The following is a 21,709-nucleotide window of genomic DNA, read 5'->3' as shown; positions in this document are numbered from 1 at the left end:
ATCCCATTACCTGAAGCGATCAGGCTACACCTGAGTATAGCTAAGAAGCTAAGAAGCTGTGCTGTGGCCTAACAGTAACTCGTGATTTATGGTGGTGGCTTTTCCTTGTGCTTCTTGCCTGCTGTTTTGAACTAAATCACGTGATGTGAAATTTTCTTTCACCCTTAAAAGGTTATAGAGTCAGATTTCTCATTTGTTTTGGGGGGAATTTGCTCATGGAGGTTGCTGAAGGCTGCTCCTCTTCTTCTGCCCCCACCCTCCTTCATCCCTCTGCCAGGGACACACTGGAGCAGCTGTTCTTGCCTGCCGCCCCTCCCCTCCCACCTGTCCCTCTCTTCCCTCCTTTCTCCCTCCAGCCATTATGGAGGGCCTTTCCTTTAAGGCCCGACTTGCTTAGACCTTTATTATTGTATTCTTTTCTGCTACTACCCTCCCCTCCCACGCCTCTCGGCCTGATCATAGCCTGGATGCCATTCCATTCTAATAAACCTCACTAAAGGGAATTGTGTGTCAGCCTCCTTTTGTGAAGACACACACACCACAAAACAAATGTCAAAAGGAGACCAAGCGGGACTTCCTGACCCTGGAGAGCTAGCAAGTCTCATCTGGTGGCCTTCTATGTTTGAGGGTGACTTGAATGACTGGGAAGCAGACAGGTTTCCTGGTTTCAGGTTCTGGTCTGGGAAGGAGGAAAGATAGGGTCGCCTTGAGTGCTTGTCTCAGGTGCATGTGTTTTGTTTTGCTTTATGAGGGCGCGTCAAAGGAACTTAGTGTCTTGCTTGTTCCACGGCTCAACTCAGGTAGGAGCCGCAGCCCCACCCGTGGGGAGGAAGCCCCGACGGCGCCTACGTCACGGCGGGGGCGGGGCCGAGTTATCGCAGGGGGTGGGGCGGGTGTCCCAAAGGAGGACGCGGGACGCGCTGAAGCGTGCTTCTACCAGCTGGCGGTGAGGGGGACAGGGCGAGCGGGGGACGGGCCCTTCGAGGGGACGCAGGCGGGCGGGGGACCCGGTTCCCGCTCAGGAAAGTCTGGCCATGAGGAAGAGAGGGCCTCGCTAAGGGGACGCGGGCGGGCGGAGGAGAGGAGAGGGCCTTGCCGAGGGGACGCGGGCGGGCGGAGAAGAGGAGAGGGCCTCGCCGAGGGGACGCGGGCGGGCGGAGGACCCGGTTCCACTTGAGGGAAACGGGCGGGCGCATGCGAGGGCCTCGCCGAGGGGACGCGGGCTGGCGCAGGGCGGCCCAGGTTCGTCGCCGAGCTCGGCGTCTACCAGGCCCCGCCCCCGAAGCCGAGCGGGTGCGCGCCGGGCGGTAGTGCGGTCTCTGCGGCGAGCAAGGGTTGCTGGCGTGAACACGAAGAGCTCTCTCCTTTCTTGCTGAATTATTAATCCATCGAGATGAACCCCGGAGGGCACGGCTTTCTCGCCTAACACCTGAAGACTTTCAGCTGGGCTGTGGGCCCTGCCGCGGCAGCGACAGGGTGACCCTGAGCTAATGGGCCCTCCGTGAAAGCTGTGGCATCGGAGGATCCTGTGGGAATGGTAGGGAGGACGCTGTGGCCTGGGGAGTAAAGCCTCACGTTTTTTGACTGTAGGTCTGAGAGGCGGCGCTGCAGAATGTGCGGGCGAACATCCTGTCACTTGCCTAGAGATGTTCTCACAAGGGCCTGTGCCTATCACGATCGTCAGGGCAGGCGGCGGCTCCCCGAGTGGAGGGACCCCGATAAATATTACCCCTCGTACAACAAGAGCCCCCAGTCGAGCAGCCCAGTGCTTCTCTCCCGGCTGCACTTTGAGAAGGTAAGGACTGTGTCAGCTCGGTTCTGGCTGCTGGCCCCGCATTGCGATGGTCCTCCAACTCCTGGTTTCTTTGATGTCTGGCCAGCCTCCGCAGTGACCATGAAAGTAGCCTTTACAGATAGATTCAGGCACTAATTGAACATCACTCTGGGCCTTGGTAAGGAGTAAGTCTCAAACTGTTGGAATGCTTGCCCAATTCATATGAACCTCATATTTGAATACATTGAAAAAATTTTGAGACAGAATCTTACTGTATTTGTAGTCTGGCTGTCTGGGAACTCACTATACAAGCCAGGCTGGCTTCAAACCTACAGCAAACTTCTCTGTCTCCAGAATTCTACATTACAGGTGTGTGTTACACTACTCAGCTTGAATCCCCCCCCCCTTTTTTTGTTAAGATATCAGCCTTCAAGTATTACTGATTTATCAGCGTCATCTGAGTGTCTTTAAACAGCAACAACAAAAGACCTCCCAAGTGTGGTGGCACACACCATTAATCCCAGCACTAAGCAGACAGAGGCAGGCAGATCTCTGAGTTGGAGGCCAGCCTGGTCTACACAGTGAGTTTCAGGTCAGTCGAGGCTGCGTAGAGAAACTCTGTCAAAGGGCTCAGTGGGTGGAAGTGCTGGCAAACTTGACAGCCTGAATTGGATCCCTGAATGCTACCTGGTAGGAGAGAACCAGCTCCTGCAGGTTATCCTCTGAGCTCCACTCCCACTCTGTGGCAGAGAGTGGACATATAACACAAATAAATGTAAGGAAAAAGAATTCAGTGTGATTGAGGCTGGTAATGTTGTTTGGGGATATAAAGCCTATTTCATATTCTCAGAGCCTTTGGCTCAGTACTAGCACTTGAAAAGTTACTTTTTAAAAAAATTGTACTTTTTTTTTATTCAAATGCTTTGCCTGCCTACATGTCAGGGCTTCAGATCCCCTGGAACTGAAGTTACAAAAGGCCACTTTGTGAGTGCTTGGAGTTGAATCCAGGTCCTCTCCAAGAGATTAAGTGGCCTTAACTGCTGAACAGACCACGGACCCTGTTCCATTGGATGGATCTTGGGGATCAGGAATGGGAAAATGAGCCCCTAGCAAACATAGCCCTCCTTTGGGTCATTTGAGTTTGCCCATTAATGCTTGACTGCACATCTGTAATATGATTTGCTTAGATTGCTAGGGTTTCTTAATTTGGTAAATATTTGATACTTTATTTTCCTCAAACCTATAAATTCTAAAACAGAATTAGCATTTCAGCAGTCCAACTGCCAGTGTGTATGTATAGGTAGCAATATTTGTATTTGAAACCACTGATTTGCAAAATACTTCCTCTTTCTTTTTTTCATCTACCACAGTGCAACCAGCTGTTCTGTTCCAAAGTCGCATCTTGTAGAGGAAAAGATGACTAATACTGAGCAATAATACTTGCAGTATTTCTACTTCTCAGCCACTTCGTGTCCATTGCGCTAGTGTTTGGGCTGGTTTGTGCAATGATGTAAACCCTCACAAGGGGACCAGTAGAATTTATGAGAACAAGATTTTTCAACCAAGACATCACTGACATTTTAAAAAATTTTATATTTATTTTGATATGAATAGGTGCTTTGCCTGAATGAATAACTATACCACATGCATACAGTGTCTGTGGAGGCCAGAAGAAGGCACCAGAATGGGAGTTAACAGACACTTGTGAGCCACCGTGCAGGTGCTGGAAATAAAACTGGAATCACAGCCAGTGGTTTTACCCACTGAACCATCTGCCAGACCCAGTACTGAAGTTTTAATGGGTGGGATAATTCTTTGTTGTAGAGAGCTGTCCAGTACATTGTAAAATGTTTAGCAGCCCCCTGGCCTCTATCCACTAGATACCTGTAGCTATCTCAAGCCAGAAAAACTAAACGTCCCCAAGAGTTACCTTAAGGGTTTATAAGCACTGAGCATTGACTTCATTGTTTGATTAAAGCCCCCTTATCAGCTAGGGGAAGGAAAACCACTCAGAATAATCCCAAAATGCTAACCAGATATAGCCTTAGAAGCTGACCTTCTAAAAATAATAGTCTCTGGCCCGCTATATTAACCTCTGTGCAAAACGAATGCTCTGGGCATTCCTGCTGTGGATCCGTTACTCATTCTGTCTGCTCTCCATTCTCTTGTTGGTATCTAGCACCTGTAGTGAGACCCAAGTTAAGATTCTCCACCTTCCTCTTCTGCTCTCTCTCACACACCACTCTTCACTGTACTTTTTTTTAATACATGAATCGCATATTTGGGATCTTACATTATAACTCATTTTCATTTTTATATTAGTGTGGTGGTGGTGGTGCACGCCTTTAATTCCAGCATGTGGGAGGCAGAGGTAGGCAGATCTCTGTGAGTTCAAGACCAGCCTGGTCTACAAGAGCTAGTTTCTGGACAGGCTCCAAAGCTACAAAGAAACCCTGTCTCAAAAAAAAAAAAAAAAAAAAAAAAAACCCATAAATAAATAAATAAATAAATAAATAAAGTCATTATTCTCAGTACTTTGACCCTGTGTGAGTCTCTGAATTAACCATCAGCACTTGCATATGGAAGCTTCTCTGACCAAGGCTGAGAACATCACTGATCTTTGGGTATAAATGTAAATATTGGTGCTGGAGAGATGGCTCAGCGGTTAAGAGTAGTGGCTGCTCTTCCAGAGGATCTGGGTTCAACTCCCAGCATCCACATGGCAGCTCACAACTGTCTTTAACTCCAAGATCTAACACCTACATACAGACATACAGGCAGGCAAACACCAATGCAAATAAAAATAAATACGTATTTTTAAAATAAATATTTAGCTTGACACTGGTCCATTTATCAAAAAGAAGACTAATGGTATCCCTCTCTGGACCTCTTCAGACAGGGTTTGCAATGTAGCCCAAGTTAGCTTGAAATTTACAGTGCATCTGTATTAGCTTCCCAGGTATTAATTAGGATTATAGGTATTTTTCTACCTGCCACACTTGGTCTACCTTTTCCCTTTTATCTATCTATCGATCTATCTATCTATCTATCTATCTATCTATCTATCTATCTATCTATATCTATCTATTGTATCATCTGTCTATCTATCTATCTATCTATCTATCTATCTATCTATCTATCTATCTATTGAGACAGGGTCTTATTATGTAGACCAGGCTGGCCTTGAACTCACAGAGATCTGTCTGCCTCTGCTTCCCAGGTATCAGGACTAAAAACCTGTAGTACCATATCCAGCTGACTTTTTCTCTTAACAACCTTGTATTGTTTGTATTTCATTACCTTATAGTAACATATATAATGATTATGGTCTTCCTGCTGTATCTGAGCCTGTATTTGTATTTTTTATATAAATACAATATATAATATGAATATGTAATATCAAAACAATTGTTTTTATTAATACATAATATAAAGAATAAGTTATGTAGAAATATAATATATAATGTAAAATAATTGCATTTTTTTCTATCTTGTCAGCCTTTTAAAAAAATTTGTGTGTTTATGCATCTGTTTGAGTGTATGCCAGCGGAAAGAGGGCCTCAGATTCCCCACAGCTGGGGTTATGTGTAGTTGGATCTGCCAGACATGGGTGCTAAGAACTTTATTCAGGTCCTCCATAAAAGCAGCTAGTGCTCCTAACCACGGCATCATTTGTAGCCTTGAACCAGGATTTCTATATGTAGTCCAGATTTGCCTAGAACTTGCTGTGTAGCCCAACATGGCCTTAAATTAGCGGTAATTCTCCTGCCTCAGCCTTTTGAATGCTGGGATTACAAGTTTACACCACAAATCCAGGTGCTGAATCTGAACCTTTTTTCTCTTATAGGGTGCAGACTCATCAGAGCAGATAATTATTCCCATGCGATGGGGCCTGGTTCCATCTTGGTTCAAAGAAAGTGATCCTTCCAAGCTGCAGTTCAACACTACCAACTGTCGTAGTGATACCATCCTGGAAAAGCAGTCATTCAAGGTAGGTAGGTAGCAGTCATTCAAAGGAAAAGGCACTTCTCTCTAACACTGTTTCATATTTTGTATACCTGATAAATAAGGTTTCTAAGGCTATTCCCAACTGTTTATGTGGAGTCCTGTTCAATTTATTGCTGTATTCCAAACCAACAATGCCCAAACTTATTGGTTATTGTGGTTTGAAGGAAAGTGGTTTCTATGGGCTTATAATACTTGGTTCTAGTTGGTAAAACTGGTTGAGAAGGATTAGGAGGTGTGGCCTTGTTGGAGGAGGTGTGTCAGTGTGGAGTGAGCTTTGAGGTTTCAAATGCCTATGACATTCCCAGTTGTCTCTCTTACTTTTTCTGTCTGGTGATTGTGCTTCAAGATATAATAAGCTCTCAGCTACTACTCCAGCACCCTGCCTGTTGCCATGTTCCACACCGTGATGGTCATGAACTCACCCTCTGAAACTGTAAGCCTCCAATAAAACCCCTTTCTTCGAGTTGTTTTAGACATGGTGTCTTACCACAGCAATTGAAAAATAACTAAGACAAACACTTTTTTTTAATAGGTTGCCTTGGTCATGATGTTTTATCACAGCAGTAGAAATATTTAAAACATAAACAGCTGGCCCAGTGTGGTGGCACACACCTTTAATTCCAGACTTGGGAGGTTGAGGCCAACAGGTTTCTGTGAGTTCAAGGCCAGCCTGGTCTATGTAGTGAGTTCCAGACCAAGCAGAGGTATATAATGAGACCTTAATCCCAAAATGGCGATAAAGGTAACAGATATAAAGTTCCCTGGTTAAATACCTGCTACCAAACAAAGCTAATCACCTTCAACCCCCAGAACATAATGGTAGAAGGAGAGCACCAGTTCCCACAAGTTGTCTTCTGACTTCCACATGCCCATCGTGGCATGATCAGCCACTTCCCACCAAAAGTTAAATAAAAGTAATGCAATTATCTCTTATATACTGTGGACTAATTGTGCTCAGGGAGATGGGGTTTTTTGTTTGTTTGTTTTGTTTTGTTTTTCAAGCAAGTGTTTCTCTGTGTAGCACTAGCTGTCCTGGAAGTCACTTTGTAGGCCAAGCTGACTTCGAACTCACAGAGATTTGCCTGCCTCTGCCTCCTGAGTACTGGGATTAAAGGTGTGTGCCACCCTGCCCGGCCTCAGGGAGGTGGTTTTAACCGGGAATGTCTGTTGTACTTACCAGGCTGTGGTAGTTGTGCTGGTTACTTTTCTGTCAAGTTGATATAAGCTGGGGTCAGCTGGGAAGAAGGAACCTTGATTGAGACAATACTCCCATCAAATTAACCTGAGGGCATGTCAGGGCATGTGGGCCATTTTCTTGATCAATGATTGGTGTGAAAGGACCCAGCTCACTGTTGTCAGTTCTACTCTTAGACAGGTGGTCCTAGGTTATATGGAAAAATAAGTAAATAAATAAAATAGATTGAGCCATGTGAAGCAGGCCAGTAAACATTCCTCCATGGCCTCTGCTTTGATTTTGTTTTTGTTTTTCAAGACAGGGTTTCCCTGTAGTTTCTAGAGCCTGTCCTGGAACTAGCTCTTGTAGACCAGGCTGGCCTCGAACTCAGAGATCTGCCTGCCTCTGCCTCCCGAGTACTGGTATTAAAGGTGTGCGCCACCACCGCCCGGCTTGCTTTGATTATTTTTATTGCTGATTTTGAGACAGGATCTCTCTATGTAGCGTTGGCTGTCCTGGAACTCACTATATACACCAGGCTGGTCTCAAACTCACAGAGATCTGCCTGCTTCTGCATCTGCCTTGCAAGTGCTCGAATTCAAGTTGTGCAACGAGACACAGGAATCATATACTTCAGCTCTTTCCTTGAGTTCCTGCTCTTGACTTCCCTTCATGATAAATTATAAACACATAAAGCCTTTCCTCCCCAAGTTGCTTTTGGTCTTAGTGTTTTGCAATATCAATAGAAAGCAAAGTAAGACAGATAAATGGCTTCTTCACTCATGGCTGTTACCATGGTGAGTATGGCTGGAACAACTAGAAGTCTTTCAGCATTCCTATCTTGAGGGAGTCTTAGCCAAGCTTCTAATGTGGTACCTCATTTACTGCAATGCTCACGATTCAAGAAGGCATAACAGAAACTACAAAAGCTTTGTGACCTGGTCTTGCCAGTTGTACAGCAGTGCTTCAGAGACAGCCTCATTCAGTCTGGGAAAGGATGAGATACACGTGAATACTAGAAAGCATGGTCCAGGTGGAGCAAACCGTAACTGGAGAGGTGGCAGTATACACGTCTGTTTACCCCTGAAAGGGAACCCAAGACAGACAAAAGTACAACTTGGTGAACCAGTGAGTTTTTATTGGGGTTACTACGAGGAGTATGGGTATGGGGTCACTTATAAGAGCAGGGATTGTTGTTGGGGTTTCTGCCCTGCCTGGTTCCTGCAATTGTTAAGTCCAAAAAAAAATCACACAGAGGTCTACATTAGTTATAAACTGATTGGCCCATTAGCTCAGGCTTCTTATTAACTCTTATAACTTATATTAACCCATTATTCTTTTCTATGTTAGCCACGTGGCTCGGTACCTTATTCGGCCGGGCAGTCACATCTTCTTCTGTGGCTGGGACAGGACTGCGGAATAGGACTTCTTTCTTCCCAGAATTCTCCTATTCTCATTGGCCCACCTCTACTTCCTGTCTTGTTGTCCCACCTATACTTCCTGACTGGCTACTGACCAATCAGTGTTTATTTTAAATATAATTGACAGAATACAGACCATTGTCCCACACCACTAGGGATGACTCAAAAAGCAGCTTCATCACTGAAAACCACCCCAGCTCTTACAAGCTGCCATCCTGGATCTCTCTGCAGTGGGCTGGTCCATCACCTTCCCCAGGAGAACTGTTGCTTTCTCTTGCAAAGCTGGGGAGAGGCCTTCTAGAATCTTGCAAGTTTCTACTCCCTCAGGTGTGTTGTTTAGTTTGGCCCTGGAGTCTCCTCTTCGCTCCTGAAAGAAACTGCTCTACAACACTAGCTGCCATGTGTACCTGTTGTACCTATTCAGAGGGAAAGTGCTTTTTGCCTTTATGAATGTTATTTAATCTTTATAACATCTGTTCAGTTGAGTGGTAACTTGATACAGAAGACAAATGATACGGGGCGGGGGGGGGGGGGGCTATTCGATGACTCAGGAGGTAAAGGCATTTTCCACCAGAATAAGGACCAAAGTTTGATCCTTGGAGCCCACATGGAAGGAGGAGAGAACTGACTCCCACAGATTGTCCTTTTACTTACAGACATGTTTTTCTGCCAGCACAGTGACCGCACCTGAATCTTCTGTTATTTCAGCCAGTAACCACTGCTACCAAATGTAGTTTTTCACTACATTTAATCTAGTTAATCTCTGTCATTCCGTTTGCCAATAAAGACTCAGGAGTGGTCAGGGACTAGGGTGAAACTTGCTAGCTCAGAGAAGTTGAGGAGCAACTAGCTGACCTTCCATCTTTGCCAGAGTCTCAGAAAGAGAGTCTCTTCCATTGTTCCAAACCAAAAAGTACTGCCACACTCAAAGTCCCTTCCTTCTGCTTCCAGTGTATCTCTTTGTTATCTGTTTTCCAGGCTCCTTCTGGCTCTCCATTATTACTTTCTGCTAACTAGTTGCTGGCTCCTGACTCAAAGTTGATTTTATTTAATTAATGGAAACACAAACTCATGTTTTGCAGTATGATCATATATTTCATAACATATACTGTGACACACTGAAATAAACAAATGTACTTTTAAAAAAATGAATGTCTAAGGCCAGGTGTAGTGGTACATGCCTTTAGTCCCAGAACTTGGGAGGTAGAGACAGACACAGCTCTGTGAATTCAAGACCAGCCTGAACAGCATAGTGAGTTCTAGAACATCCAGAGCTACATAGTGAGATCCTGTCTCTTAAAAAAAAAAAAAAAAGTCTTGAGATTTGAGGGGCAGATAAATTTAAGTCTTCTGGGTATGTAGCTCTGTGGTAGTGTACTTGCCTGAGTTCAGTCCCTACCAAACACTTTATAAAAGATAAAGGGTAACTCTTCTAGGGTCACACATGAGACCTGAGTGTTTTGATTTATGTGTGTATATCCACACACATTGGATGTGGTTCTGACCTTGTACAAGCTGGGCAAGCCCTCTACTACCAAAGTGCAGTGCTGAACCCGAAAGGCCATGTAGTGGAATCCTGTCACTGACCATATCCTGTTTATTCTCTCTCAGGTTCCTCTGGGAAAAGGACGACGTTGTGTTGTTTTAGCTGATGGATTCTACGAGTGGCAGCGGTGTCAGGGAACAAACCAGAGACAACCATATTTCATCTATTTTCCTCAAATCAAGACAGAGAAGGTATCAGCAGTTGCTTGAACAACATGTTTGGGAAAGATAAACAAACTGACTCAAGGTCATGTACCTATAGCAATGTTTGTATAAACAATAGGGCACATATATGATAGCGACCCTACTCATTGCTATGTAATCTAAGGTGTGTTAAGTACAGTCCATTGTTAGCACAACAAAATTCTTAATGCCACATTTCTCAGAACTATCTCAAGTTGCTACATGTCTGTAATTTATTTTTGAGATAATAATATAATTACATCTCTCCCTTTCTCCCATCCATACTCTCCCATATAAGCCCTCCATATTTCATGACCTCTTTTTCATTTTTATTGCATGCATATATGTATATATGTGTATACATACACGCATATATACACACACATTCCTAAGTCTAATCTGCTCAGTCCTTACGTTATTTAATATGTGTTTCCACCTGGCACTAGACCACCAGTTGCTGTGCTCCTCCCTGGGAATGATTATTACTCCGTTCCCAGCATTCCTCAGTTGCTGTTCTGTTTGTGTAGGGTTGAGGCCTTGTTGACTTTTTCCCCATCTACTTTGTCATGTTCATTGGTGTCCTTGTTCAGCTCACATTTGAGCAGTCATGTTGCTGAGACTTTATGGGTTTAGCTTAAGACATCTTTAGGAGATACAGTCTCATAGCCAACTCCCAATTCTCTGGCTCTTACAATCTTCTCACCCTGTCTTCTGCAGTGTTCTCTGAGCCGCAGGTGCAGGAGTGTTTTATAGATGTATCCACTGAGACTGGGCTCCACAGCTCTTCATTTTGATTGGCTGTGGTTTGCTGTAATGGTCTCTGTTGCAAAAAGAAGTTTCCCCGATGAGGGATGAAGACTACACTTATCTGTGGGTATGAGGACAAATGCTTAGATTGTTATTAGGGATTATGCTGGTTTAGTAAGGTAGTAGTTGTAGATAGTCCTCTGGTATTGATGACTTTACTAGTACTGAGTTAACTAGGTTCACAGTACCAGGCATGATTTCCCTCTTGTTGAGTGGGTCTTAAGTCTATTAAAGAGCTGTTGGTTACCATCAAGGTCTGTGTCTCACTGCTGTATCTTTAGGGCTATCTTACCGTGAGAGTCATTGTTGTGGTTCATAAGCATATAGCCGTGTAGATTATTGGTTGCCTCTCTCCTTTGGAAGCTTGCATAGTGCCTTTTTGTCCCATAAAAACTAGTCCTAAAGGAAGGGCATTGAATCAGTTCCAGCTCAGGAATCTTTGGGCTTTGTTTCTGAATTGTGTGGTGTCTTCAGCAGTAGTGATTTACCTTCCACTTCTAAGTCTCATTTTGTGGCTCTTTTTAGACTGGAATTTGTTATGAAGACCAGACTAGCTGCAAACTCATCGAGATCTACCCAATTCTACCTCTTAAGTGCTGGAATTAAAGGCATGTACCAGCCAGGTATAGTGGTAAATGTCTTTGGTCCCTGTATTTGGGAAGCAGAAGAGGGCAAATCTCTGGGCTGAAGGCCAGCCTGTCCTACAGATAAGTTCCAGAACACCCAAGGCTACACATAGAAACCCAGTCTTGAAAAAAAAAGCAAAACAAAATAAGTCATGTATCATCATGCCAGGCAAATTGCTTTATATTAAAATGCTAAGCTTCCACCTTTTGGTTAGAATACTCTGCTATGAACACTCACATGCAGGGAGGGCTTTATATGGATATATATATATTTAGTACAATTGCTAGGTCACATGGTAATTCTGTATGTAACATTTCCCTCATTGAACTTTCATTGTAAGACACATAATATAAAAGGCTCACATCCTAACATTAGAAAGTTGAAAATAAATGAGACATGCCAGCATTGTTTTCTTTCTAGTTAGATTTAATAGTTTGCACCTGCTAACTAGGAAAACTCTAGGAGGCAAAAAAGAGCTAAAAGTGAGGATGGGAAGAGTGTGGTTGGTTCTAAGATGATGTGTACTGTTTTGTTTACTTTTTTGAGATAGGCTTTTTCTCTGTACCTTTGGTTGTCATGGAACTTGATATATAGACCAGGCTGGCCATAAACTTGCAGAGATCCAACTGCCTCTGCCTCTGGAATGCTGGGATTAAAGGCACACACCACCATGCCCAGCAAGATGGTGTGTATTGGCAGGCCAATGTTGAAGATTGATTTTTTTTTTTTTAAGGATTGGAGTAGGTAGGCAAGAAAAACAGATTAGGATGCTCAATCACTGATTGATCTGGCTTTGTTTGTCTATTTGCTATAAATAAAAATTTAACTATTTTCTCCATGCATTTCAAAACCAAATTGAACTGAATACTTTCACTTTTTTTCCTTACAGTTATTTTCTTTCTGCCACCAGCCTTACTATTTTCCTTCTTTATTTATTTGGGCTTTTCAGCTAAGCCTCTTTCTTTGCCCAGTCACTCTTAATAAGCTTGGATTTTTCTTTGTAGGTGTATAGTACTGCATTCTTCAGTGTGTTCGCATTCCTGAGGGTTCTTCCGTGGTAGCAAAGAAGCTTTAAAAGGTGGAGCCATTTTCAGCTCTTTCGATACCCAGTCAGTTTATTAGCCATATATATCCCTCTTCCAAGGAAAATGAAGAAAGCCCCTGTCCGCTCAAATAAGCCTCCACTGCTAGAGATCTGAGATACCATTTCACTGCTACCCCTTCACAGACAGGTCCAGCTCCCCAAAAGACTCCCCAGGCTGTTTTCTGATCTCTTAAGGGGCCACTAATGCCAGGATTGGTCCTAGACCTCACTACTAGCTCATATTTGTGCACCAAGCCAGTATGCTTGCCCTACTATTGTGTTATTTCAGGGCTGAGGTTGAAGCTTGCATTTAGATCCTCTAAATGCAATTACAGTAAAGTGTAATTCAGCACTTCTAGGACCCCTCCCCTTTTTTCTCCCTCTACTTTCTCCTGTTCACCACCACTACTGGTAGCCTTACCTCCATGTTTTTTTTTTTTTTTTCCTTTTTTAGAGAGGTAGTGGAGGAGAAAGAGAAAAGAACATGAAGGAATGTAGTGATGAACACTCATGGAAGTACAATTGCAAGGGCTCAAACTCAGCATCAAATTCAGACTAGGGCATCATGGCAGGCTTTCCAGAGGAAGCAATACATGGACTTTCCACTTAGCTTGTCTTTCTCAGATAATCTGACAAGAAGTCTTATGTTTGGAACTTATCCCTTGACTATAATTATTGAAATAATTGGGTTAAAATATTTGCTAATTGTCTTTTATTTATCTCAGTAACTTTATAGCTTTTCTGTTACTTACCTACTGTTTTTTTGTGTGTGTGTTCATGTGTGTATGTTCAGAAGTGCACACACTGTTACTTGCAGTTAGTTGCACATGATCATGTGTGTTTATGCAGAGAGCGGCCAGAGTTTGATGTTGTATGTCTCCCTCAGTTGTTCTTCAGCCTTGTTGTTTTGAGACAGGTCTCTCATTGAACTGGAAACTCACTCATTTGCCTGGGCCAGTGGCTGGCTAGCAAGTGGTGATGTGCACATGCCACCATGTCCAACATTAACGTGGGTGCTGGGGATGAGAACTCGGGTCTTCATGCTTATGTGGGAAGCACTTTACTGACTGAGCCATCTCTCCAGATGCTTTTTAATTGAGTATTTTTTGTTATACTTTTCTGGGGTTTTGTTCGTTTTGTTTTTGAGACAGTGTTTCTCTGTCATGTTGCTCTAGCTGTCCTAGAATTCCTGTGTAGATCAGGTTGACCTCAGATTTACAGAAATCTGCCTACCTCTGCCTCCTGAGTGTTAGGATTAAAGGAATGTGCCACTAATCCAAGCTTGAAGTCTGGTATTATTTGCCTGAAAAAGCACTTATCTATGTGAAATTATCTGATATTATTCCACAGTTCTTGAACAATATCTTCTGAATTTTTTGTGTTTCAGTTTGGGTAATGTTCATTGGTTTCAAGAGCCTTTAGTGGTTTAACTAAACCATCTAGAATCAAGCCTTCAGTCTGGTTCTGAAATTTCTCTTGGCAGTAGATTCTTTCTTCTAGTTTTACTTTGTTTTGTTTTTTGAGACAGGGTTTCTCTGTGTAGCTTTGGAGCCTGTTCTGGAACTAGCTATGTAGCCCAGGCTGGCCACAAACTCACAGAGATCCACCTACCTCCGCCTCCCGAGTGCTGGGATTAAAGGCATGCGCCACCACCACTCAGCTCTTCTAGCTTTTTTTTATGTTTCTTTCAATTTTTGCTTGTTGTTAGCCACAGGCAGAGACCAAAATAAATAATAGTTATTCCTGGGAATTCTTCTATGATGACTTTAAATATGAGATCAAGTCTGTTATAGAACTGGGTTGTATTTGCTGTTTTCATTATCTTTATTCCTCACAGGCTTGTATTATTTCCTTGTGCTTTAGGTGAGCAGTCACACCAGAGGGTTGTTCCAATAGCCAAGCTCTCCCTGGCTGTAGGCCCTTCCTGAGCTAGATTTTTTTGAAAGCTTGAAACCAAGTGAAGGTATTAAATTCTGAAAGTGTTAAGAAGCTGAAATCTGGAGCTTCAGTAGACATTTGCTGTGAAGTCTGTTGGTGTTAATGATAGTGGGTCAAATAGGTTCAATAATGGGCTGAACTGCTGTTTCCAGTCAGGTGGGAATGATGCTTCAGACAGCCCCGACAGCAAGGAAAAGGTCTGGGACAATTGGAGGCTGCTGACCATGGCAGGGATCTTTGACTGCTGGGAACCCCCAGAGGGAGAGCGCCTATATTCCTACAGCATCATCACAGTGGATTCCTGCAAAGGCTTGAGTGACATCCACAGCAGGCAAGTCACTACCTTTTTCTGGGGAGTAGGAAATTAACTTGTACAGATTATAATTCATTTTCCCAAAACATGATATATAGTTCTAAAATTGTTACAGACATGCTTGCAAAATTACATAGTAAAAACAACATGAAATCATTTGGATTTCTGAGATTTTAAAATATTTTTAGGGGTTGATGGTGTAGCTCATAGTTGAATATGTACTTAATATGACTTACTAGACTAGTGGTGTATCACTGAGATTTACTCACAACTCACTGATTTTTAAAGTACACATTGAAGGACTGGAGAGATGGCTCAGTGGGTCCTCTTCCAAAGGATCTCTCTCACAATTGTTGGTAGCTGCAGTTCCTGGGGATCTACTGACTGTGGCCTTTACAAACACATGCAGCCACATGCACATTCCTACATGTAGACACACACATCTATATGTAATTACAAATAATAAAAGTAAATCTTAAAATAATAAAACATGTTGATTTCTTGAAGTTAAAGCATTTATCTGTTAATATAATTATTTATACATTTGTCTCCTAAAATTAGCTGTGTCAAACAACCAATAAAATATGAGCGTGGGCTGTAAAACTAGAAGCTAGCCAGGCTGTGGTGGCACATACCTTTAATCCCAGCACTCAGGATGCAGAGGGAGCTGGATCTCTGTGAGTTCGAAGCAGCCGAGTCTACAAAGCAATTGATGCCAGAGCTACACAGAGAAACCCTCTCTCAAGAAACAAAACAAATGAAAACCCAAAAAAAACCCACAAAAACAGTTGTCTGTTATTTCTAACTAAGATGTAATACAGCCCAAGTGGTATGAATGCACCCAGATTTCAGAGACTTTAAGGATCTTTTGTTCTCTCATTTTTTTGAGGCAGAGTCTCACTCTGTATCCAAGTTTGACTGGGAACTCACTGTGCGAATCCAGGTTGGCCTGAAACTCTTGTTGCTCTTCCTGCTTCATTCTCTTCATTCTCCTAAGTGTTGGGATTATGTACATGGGCCATCCTGACTGTCTTTTTTTTTTCTTTAAAGAAATGTGTCTTAAAGCCTGTTTTAAATTCTAGCACAGAGGCAGGTGGATCTCTGAGTTCAAGGACAGCCAGGGCTACACAGAAAAATCCTGTCTTGGAAAACCAAAAAGAAAAAAAAGAAATGTGTCTCCCCTGGTGGCAACACTGAGTTTATAATCCCAACACTTAGAGAGTGAAAGGAGAGGCAAGACAATCATGAGTTTAAGGCCAGACTGGGCTCCAGCAAGAATTTGTCTCAAAAACAAAACAAAAGATGGGTCTTGCTGTGTTGCCCAGTCTAGCTTGAACTCCTGGGCTCAAATGAGCCACTCACCTCAGCATCCTATATAGCTGTGACTACAAGCTCACTTCAGTGCCTGGCCAGCCCTTTCTTGCTGGAGGACTTTCACAATTGATGTCTGGAGAGAGGCACCAACTTTCTAGGGGTACAGGGCATGCACTAGAGTCAGTCTTAGTGCTATTTACTGCCTGTGCCATGTTTCATAACTTAACTGAATGTTGACTCTAGTGCAGGTGAGGTAAGAGTAAGGACCAGGAAGCCTGTGATGCCTCAACTATCAGCTGACTCAGTTTCTTTCCTTTCCCCTACCCTCATCAACCTCTCCATCTGATCCCCGATCAGGATGCCTGCCATACTAGATGGAGAAGAGGCAGTCTCCAAATGGCTTGACTTTGGTGAGGTCACCACTCAGGAAGCTCTGAAGTTAATCCATCCCATAGACAATATCACCTTCCATCCAGTTTCTCAAGTGGTGAACAATTCCCGAAACAACACTCCTGAATGTCTAGCTCCTGCTGATTTGGTGACTAAGAAGGTAGGTGACTAAGAAGGTAGTCTATTCTGAGACTCCTGATGTTCAGAGTATGCCTTGTCTTGCCTTTAATGTTTATTTCATTTGAGTTTATGTGATTTGAATTTTAGATAAGGTCTCCCTGTGTAGCTATGACTAACCTGGAACTGGGCTATATAGACCAGGTTGGCCTCAAACTCACAGAGATCCATCTGCTTCAGCCTCCTATTGCTGGTATTAAAGGTATGCACTACCATGCTTGGATTTTTTTTTTTACTATTTTTTAAAGATTTATTTAATTTTTATTTATGTATATGTGTGTTTGTTGACTGAGGTTTCTGTACTGCCTGGTCCAACAGCTGTTCAGTCCCAAATAAACACACAGAGGTCTATATTAATTATAAACAGGTTGGCCTAGTAGCTCAGGCTTCTTATTAACTAATTCTTATATCTTACATTAACCCATTATTCCTGTCTATGTTAGCCATGTGGCTTGGTACCTTTTTCAGAGAGGCAGTCACATCTTGCTTGCCCTGTGTCTGGGTGATGACTTTAGACGGAAACTTCCTTCCTAAATGATATGGCTAGGATTAAAGCTGTGGCTTTGATGGCTGGATCCAGCCCATTCTTTAGCTTTCTGAGAGTCTAGCCTCATGGGGGAGGTACTGGCTGGAGTTGTGTTTATTGCCCCAAGCTATGGAGTTTCAAGGTCCCTGCCACCACCAAAAAGCATGTGGTTGGCTATTTATCAACACCATTTAAATGTTTTGTGAAGGACCTCTTAAAAGACCTGCAAGTTTTTGCAGCTAAAGCTGAGTCAGGAAGCCTCTCTTAAATGAGATGCACTTGCCTCTAGCAAAGAGAGCAAACCCGAGATGTTGTTGCTACCAAGAATCCATGCTTAATGCTGTTATTTTGTGCCTAGAATTACTTCCCAATCTCAGGTTTTCTGTGGATGCAGTTGTCCACATGTTGGGCACCATTTGTTGACTGAGGTTTCTGTCCTGCCCGATCCAACAGCCGTTCAATCCCAAATAAACACACAGAGGTCTACATTAATTATAAACTGGTTGGCCTAGCAGCTCAGGCTTCTTATTAATTAATTCTTACATCTTATATTAACCCATTTTTCTTGTCTATGTTAGCCATGTGGCTTGGTACTTTTTTCGGGGAGGCAGTCACATCTTGCTTGCTCTGTGTCTGGCTTCCTCTCTGTCTGGGTGACGACTGCAGACTGAAACTTCCTCTTCCCAGAATTCTCATTACCTTGCCTCTACTTCCTGTCTGGTTGCCCTGCCTCTGCTTTCTGCCTGGCTACTGGCCAATCAGCGTTTATTTAAAATAAAGTGACAGAGTACAGACCATTGTCCCACAGCATGTGTGTGTTTGTGGGTGGGTTTGTACACATGAGTACAGTGGCTGCAGAGTCCAGAAAAGGTCATCTGATCTCCTGGAGCTGGAGTTGCAGGCAGTTGTGAACTGCCCAATATGGATGCTTGGAAATGAACCTGGGTCCTCCTCAGAGTGACAAAGTGCTCTTAGCTGCTGAGCCATCTATCTAGCACCCACAGAATGATTTTGTTTTGAGACAGGGTCTCATTCTGTAGCTCTAGCTAGCCTAGAACATGCCATGCAAACCAGGCTGGCCTCAAACCATGGAGATCCGCCTGCCTCTGCCTCCCAAGTGCTAGGATTAAAGGCGTGCACTAACACGCCTGGCCAGAATTTTAATTTAATTTAAACTATTCAGAGCTCTTATACTCTTTGGAAAATAAACAGCAGTGATGTTGAGATCCTATTGTATTTTAGCCCTGTCTTAGGATTTCTATTGCTGTGAAGGGGCACCATGACCATGGCAATTCTTTTTTTTTTTTCTTTTTTTTTTTTTTTTTTTTTTTTTGAGACAAGGTTTCTCTGTAACTTTGGAGCCTGCCCTGGAGCTAGCTCTTGTAGACCAGACTGGCTTCAAACTCAAAGAGATCCGCCTGCCTCTGCCTCCCAATTGCTGGGATTAAAGGTGTGGGCCACCATGCCCAGCTGACACAGGATTTCTTAGTGAACTCAGAGCTAGTCTGGCAGTTAGGATGCCTGAGGGACACTCCTACCCACTGCTGAGATTATAGCTTTTCCCGCCTTTTGTGTGGGTTCTGGGATTTGTGAACCAGGTTGACCTTGAATTCAGAGGTTCATCTCCTTTGCCTCCTAAATTCAGGGATTAAAGGCGTGTGCCACCGTTGCCAGTTACAGAACTCTTTTTCTATCTTGGTCTATACTCTGTGCTGTTTGCTCACAGAGAACCTCTCATTTCAGGGCTGAGTGTGCACACAGGCTGCAGAGGGAGTAGTGACAGTCAAGACATACTGGGCAGGGGAAAACTATTGAGCCTGATTGTGGTGGCAGCCTCACTTCTAGCATCCATCCCATCGTCAGCCATTGAGTCACTGAATTTCCCAGAAGGCACTTCATTCCCTGCATGTTTGGGAGACTCCAGCTTCACCCAGACCCTTGTCCTCTGATTTTTAAGTGCTCCTCCCCTACTCTGGGAGCATTCTCGGCCCCCTTTTCCTTGCACCCTGAGTAACACTATGCAAGTGTAGGTTGATGATTGGTGTGTATGCTTTTTCCTATCTGCATTTTGGTCTTTCCTGTGAAGCTCAAACCTTGATGTTAAGAGATTTCTCTCTCCCGTAGGAGCCCAAGACAAGTGGCAGCAGTCAAAGAATGATGCAGTGGCTGGCTACAAAGTCACCCAAAAAAGAAGCCCCTGGATCACCCAAAAAGGATGAGTCAGGTGTACCCCATTGGTCCAGCCAGTTTCTACAGAAGAGCCCATTGCCTGCTAAAAGAGGTGCCACCAGCAGCCTCCTGGACCGGTGGCTGAAGCAGGAGAAGGAAGAAGAGCCCATGGCCAAGCGGCCTCACAGCTAGGCCACAGTAGATTACTGTTATCACCAGTTGACTGGAATTGTGTCCAATTATTTGGAAAATGGTAACACCATGTCAGTTTTGGGCCTAGGAGGACCATGGCTACTGTGCCTGAGAAGAAGAAGGCTGGCGGCCATGGCCAGCCCTGTGGGGCCTCTACCCATCCTGGCTCAGCTGGTAGTCTTGCCTCCTGCTGGGAGCTTTACTTCTGCTCTGGTGGTCCTGGAAGAAGGCTCTTCTCTATCTCTAGGCTCTCTTTGTATTTTGTTGTAAATAAATTATGTTTGGTAAACCTTGGCTGGCAAGAGTTCTGCTCTTACAGTTTTCCCTGGTATTTGTTTTTTTAAAGAATGGGTTTTACCACAAAGGGGTGGGTCACTGGGGCCCTCTGAGGGAAAAATCCATCAGAGTTTAGTAGCATGGCAGCCCCTTGTTGATGTTTTCACTGTTAATATTAAAAGTCCTCTGTGTAGTTAAAATCCAGCCTGAGGGGGCTGTCGCACTCAGCTGAGTGATTTGGGGAGAATTGAGTTCAGATGACTTCAGGGCCCTGCCTTTAGCACAGAGGGAAGAGGCTGGTGAGAGCCTGGACCTGTGCAGGTTCCCAGCTTCCAGGATTGTGTGCACATGAGTCTGCACTAGATGGCTTGAGGAATGCTGGAGAAATGGCTCCCTACCACACCCTCAGTCAGCCATTTGCTGTGTGCCTTTCCTGGCACCATACCTTCATAGTGGCTTGGGATGCTATGTCCCTTCGCAAATAGATTCTCCACAGTGTTTCCCTGAGTGTCCAGGTGTTTGTTTAATTGTGTTGGTTTAAATTTAGTGTAACTGCTGCCTAAGAAGTGCAGGTGCAAGCATTTGTTGAGTGCCTGTGAGCACTTCTGTGTGCCTGCACTGCAGCTCACCTTAGAAATAAGTAATGGGGTAAGTGCTCTGGAGTTCTGCCCCTACCGAAAGGGCTAGTGTCCCAGCAGGGCCATTTGCAAAACCCCTCGAGAAGCAGGTACAGAGACCAGGGCGGCCACTGGGAATGGCTCACAGAAGGACCACTCAGGTAAAGATACCGACTTAAGAACCTGGGCACTGTCTGGTGGGTGGCAGCTGCTTATGCAGCTGGGTTCAGGGATCCTGCAATCCTGCACCCTATGCTGTCTGGGTACCCTGGTGTGGGGGGTACCCACCAAGTGCATGCAGGCCCCATCACCCATACCTTCCTGGGCTGCCTTTCCCAAATTTCCCCTTGAGCGAAGCGGAGAAGGTAGACTGACCCTGGACATGAGGGTCCAGGCACACTGCACTTCTGGTTTAGGAAGTGAGCTCATTTCTATAAGTTTTGTTTTGTTTTAAATTCAGATAACTTATTAGAACACTCACTGAATCACATAGACATTTGCATCATTAGCAGGTAGAGGATGGAGGCAGGAGAGTCAGGAGTTCAAGGCTAGCCAACAGGAGACTACAAAATATTTAAGTAATAAAACTCAGGTATGAAAATGGAAACACTTACCTCAGGCGTTACATTTTTAGCTTTTTCTTTAAGCCACCAGCTTTACTGGGCATTGCTAATTGCTCACCAAATCTTCAGTTGTTTCAGAAGCACGTGACCTGTTCCTCCCGCCTTCTTGCCAATGTTTAATCCTGTCTATAGAGCTCTGGAGAGTGGGTCATGTGCTTCCACAGAACACATGTGGAGATCAGAGGCAAACTGTGGGGTCAGTCCCCTCTGTGGGTTCCAGGGTTGGAGTCCAGGTTGTAAGACTTGTGCAGCACACTCTTTGCCCAACTGGGATACTCTTCTGTTGTTCTTTTATTTTTCCAAAAAATGTCCTTACTGATCCAGTTACAGGTATGTAAACCACACAGCATTAGCCAAACGTTTCTGCCTGTAGAGCTGTTCTTTTACCTGCCCCTTCTTTCCTGTGCCTTTCCTAATTGTAGACCAAAAATCAGAGATGAAGGCCCTTTTACTAGTTACCTAGCTCCTTAAAAAGACTAGAAAGCAAGAAATGCCCACGCAATTGCTACCTGCCCAGAACTGCACACTGCCTCTTTAATTCTCACGTTATT

At 44.0% G+C, this 21,709-nt stretch overlaps 1 protein-coding gene across 1 annotated transcript; it reads left to right on the top strand.

The window, feature by feature from the left end:
• Positions 1-882: 882 nt before the first annotated feature.
• Hmces (5-hydroxymethylcytosine binding, ES cell specific) lies at positions 883-19,936 on the top strand. Its single transcript, XM_038319862.1, has 7 exons — positions 883-946; positions 1,591-1,795; positions 5,622-5,765; positions 9,989-10,114; positions 14,714-14,892; positions 16,546-16,738; positions 19,406-19,936. The coding sequence occupies exons 2-7, from the start codon at positions 1,613-1,615 to the stop codon at positions 19,640-19,642; spliced, it is 1,062 nt and encodes a 353-aa protein (XP_038175790.1). The 5' UTR covers positions 883-946; positions 1,591-1,612; the 3' UTR covers positions 19,643-19,936.
• The last annotated feature ends 1,773 nt before the right edge of the window (positions 19,937-21,709 follow it).

This window comes from Arvicola amphibius, chromosome 2 (genome assembly GCF_903992535.2).
Source record: "Arvicola amphibius chromosome 2, mArvAmp1.2, whole genome shotgun sequence".
NCBI lineage: Eukaryota > Metazoa > Chordata > Mammalia > Rodentia > Cricetidae > Arvicola > Arvicola amphibius.
Note: the sequence above shows the minus strand (reverse complement) of the source record. Positions and strands in the feature narration are given on the sequence as shown.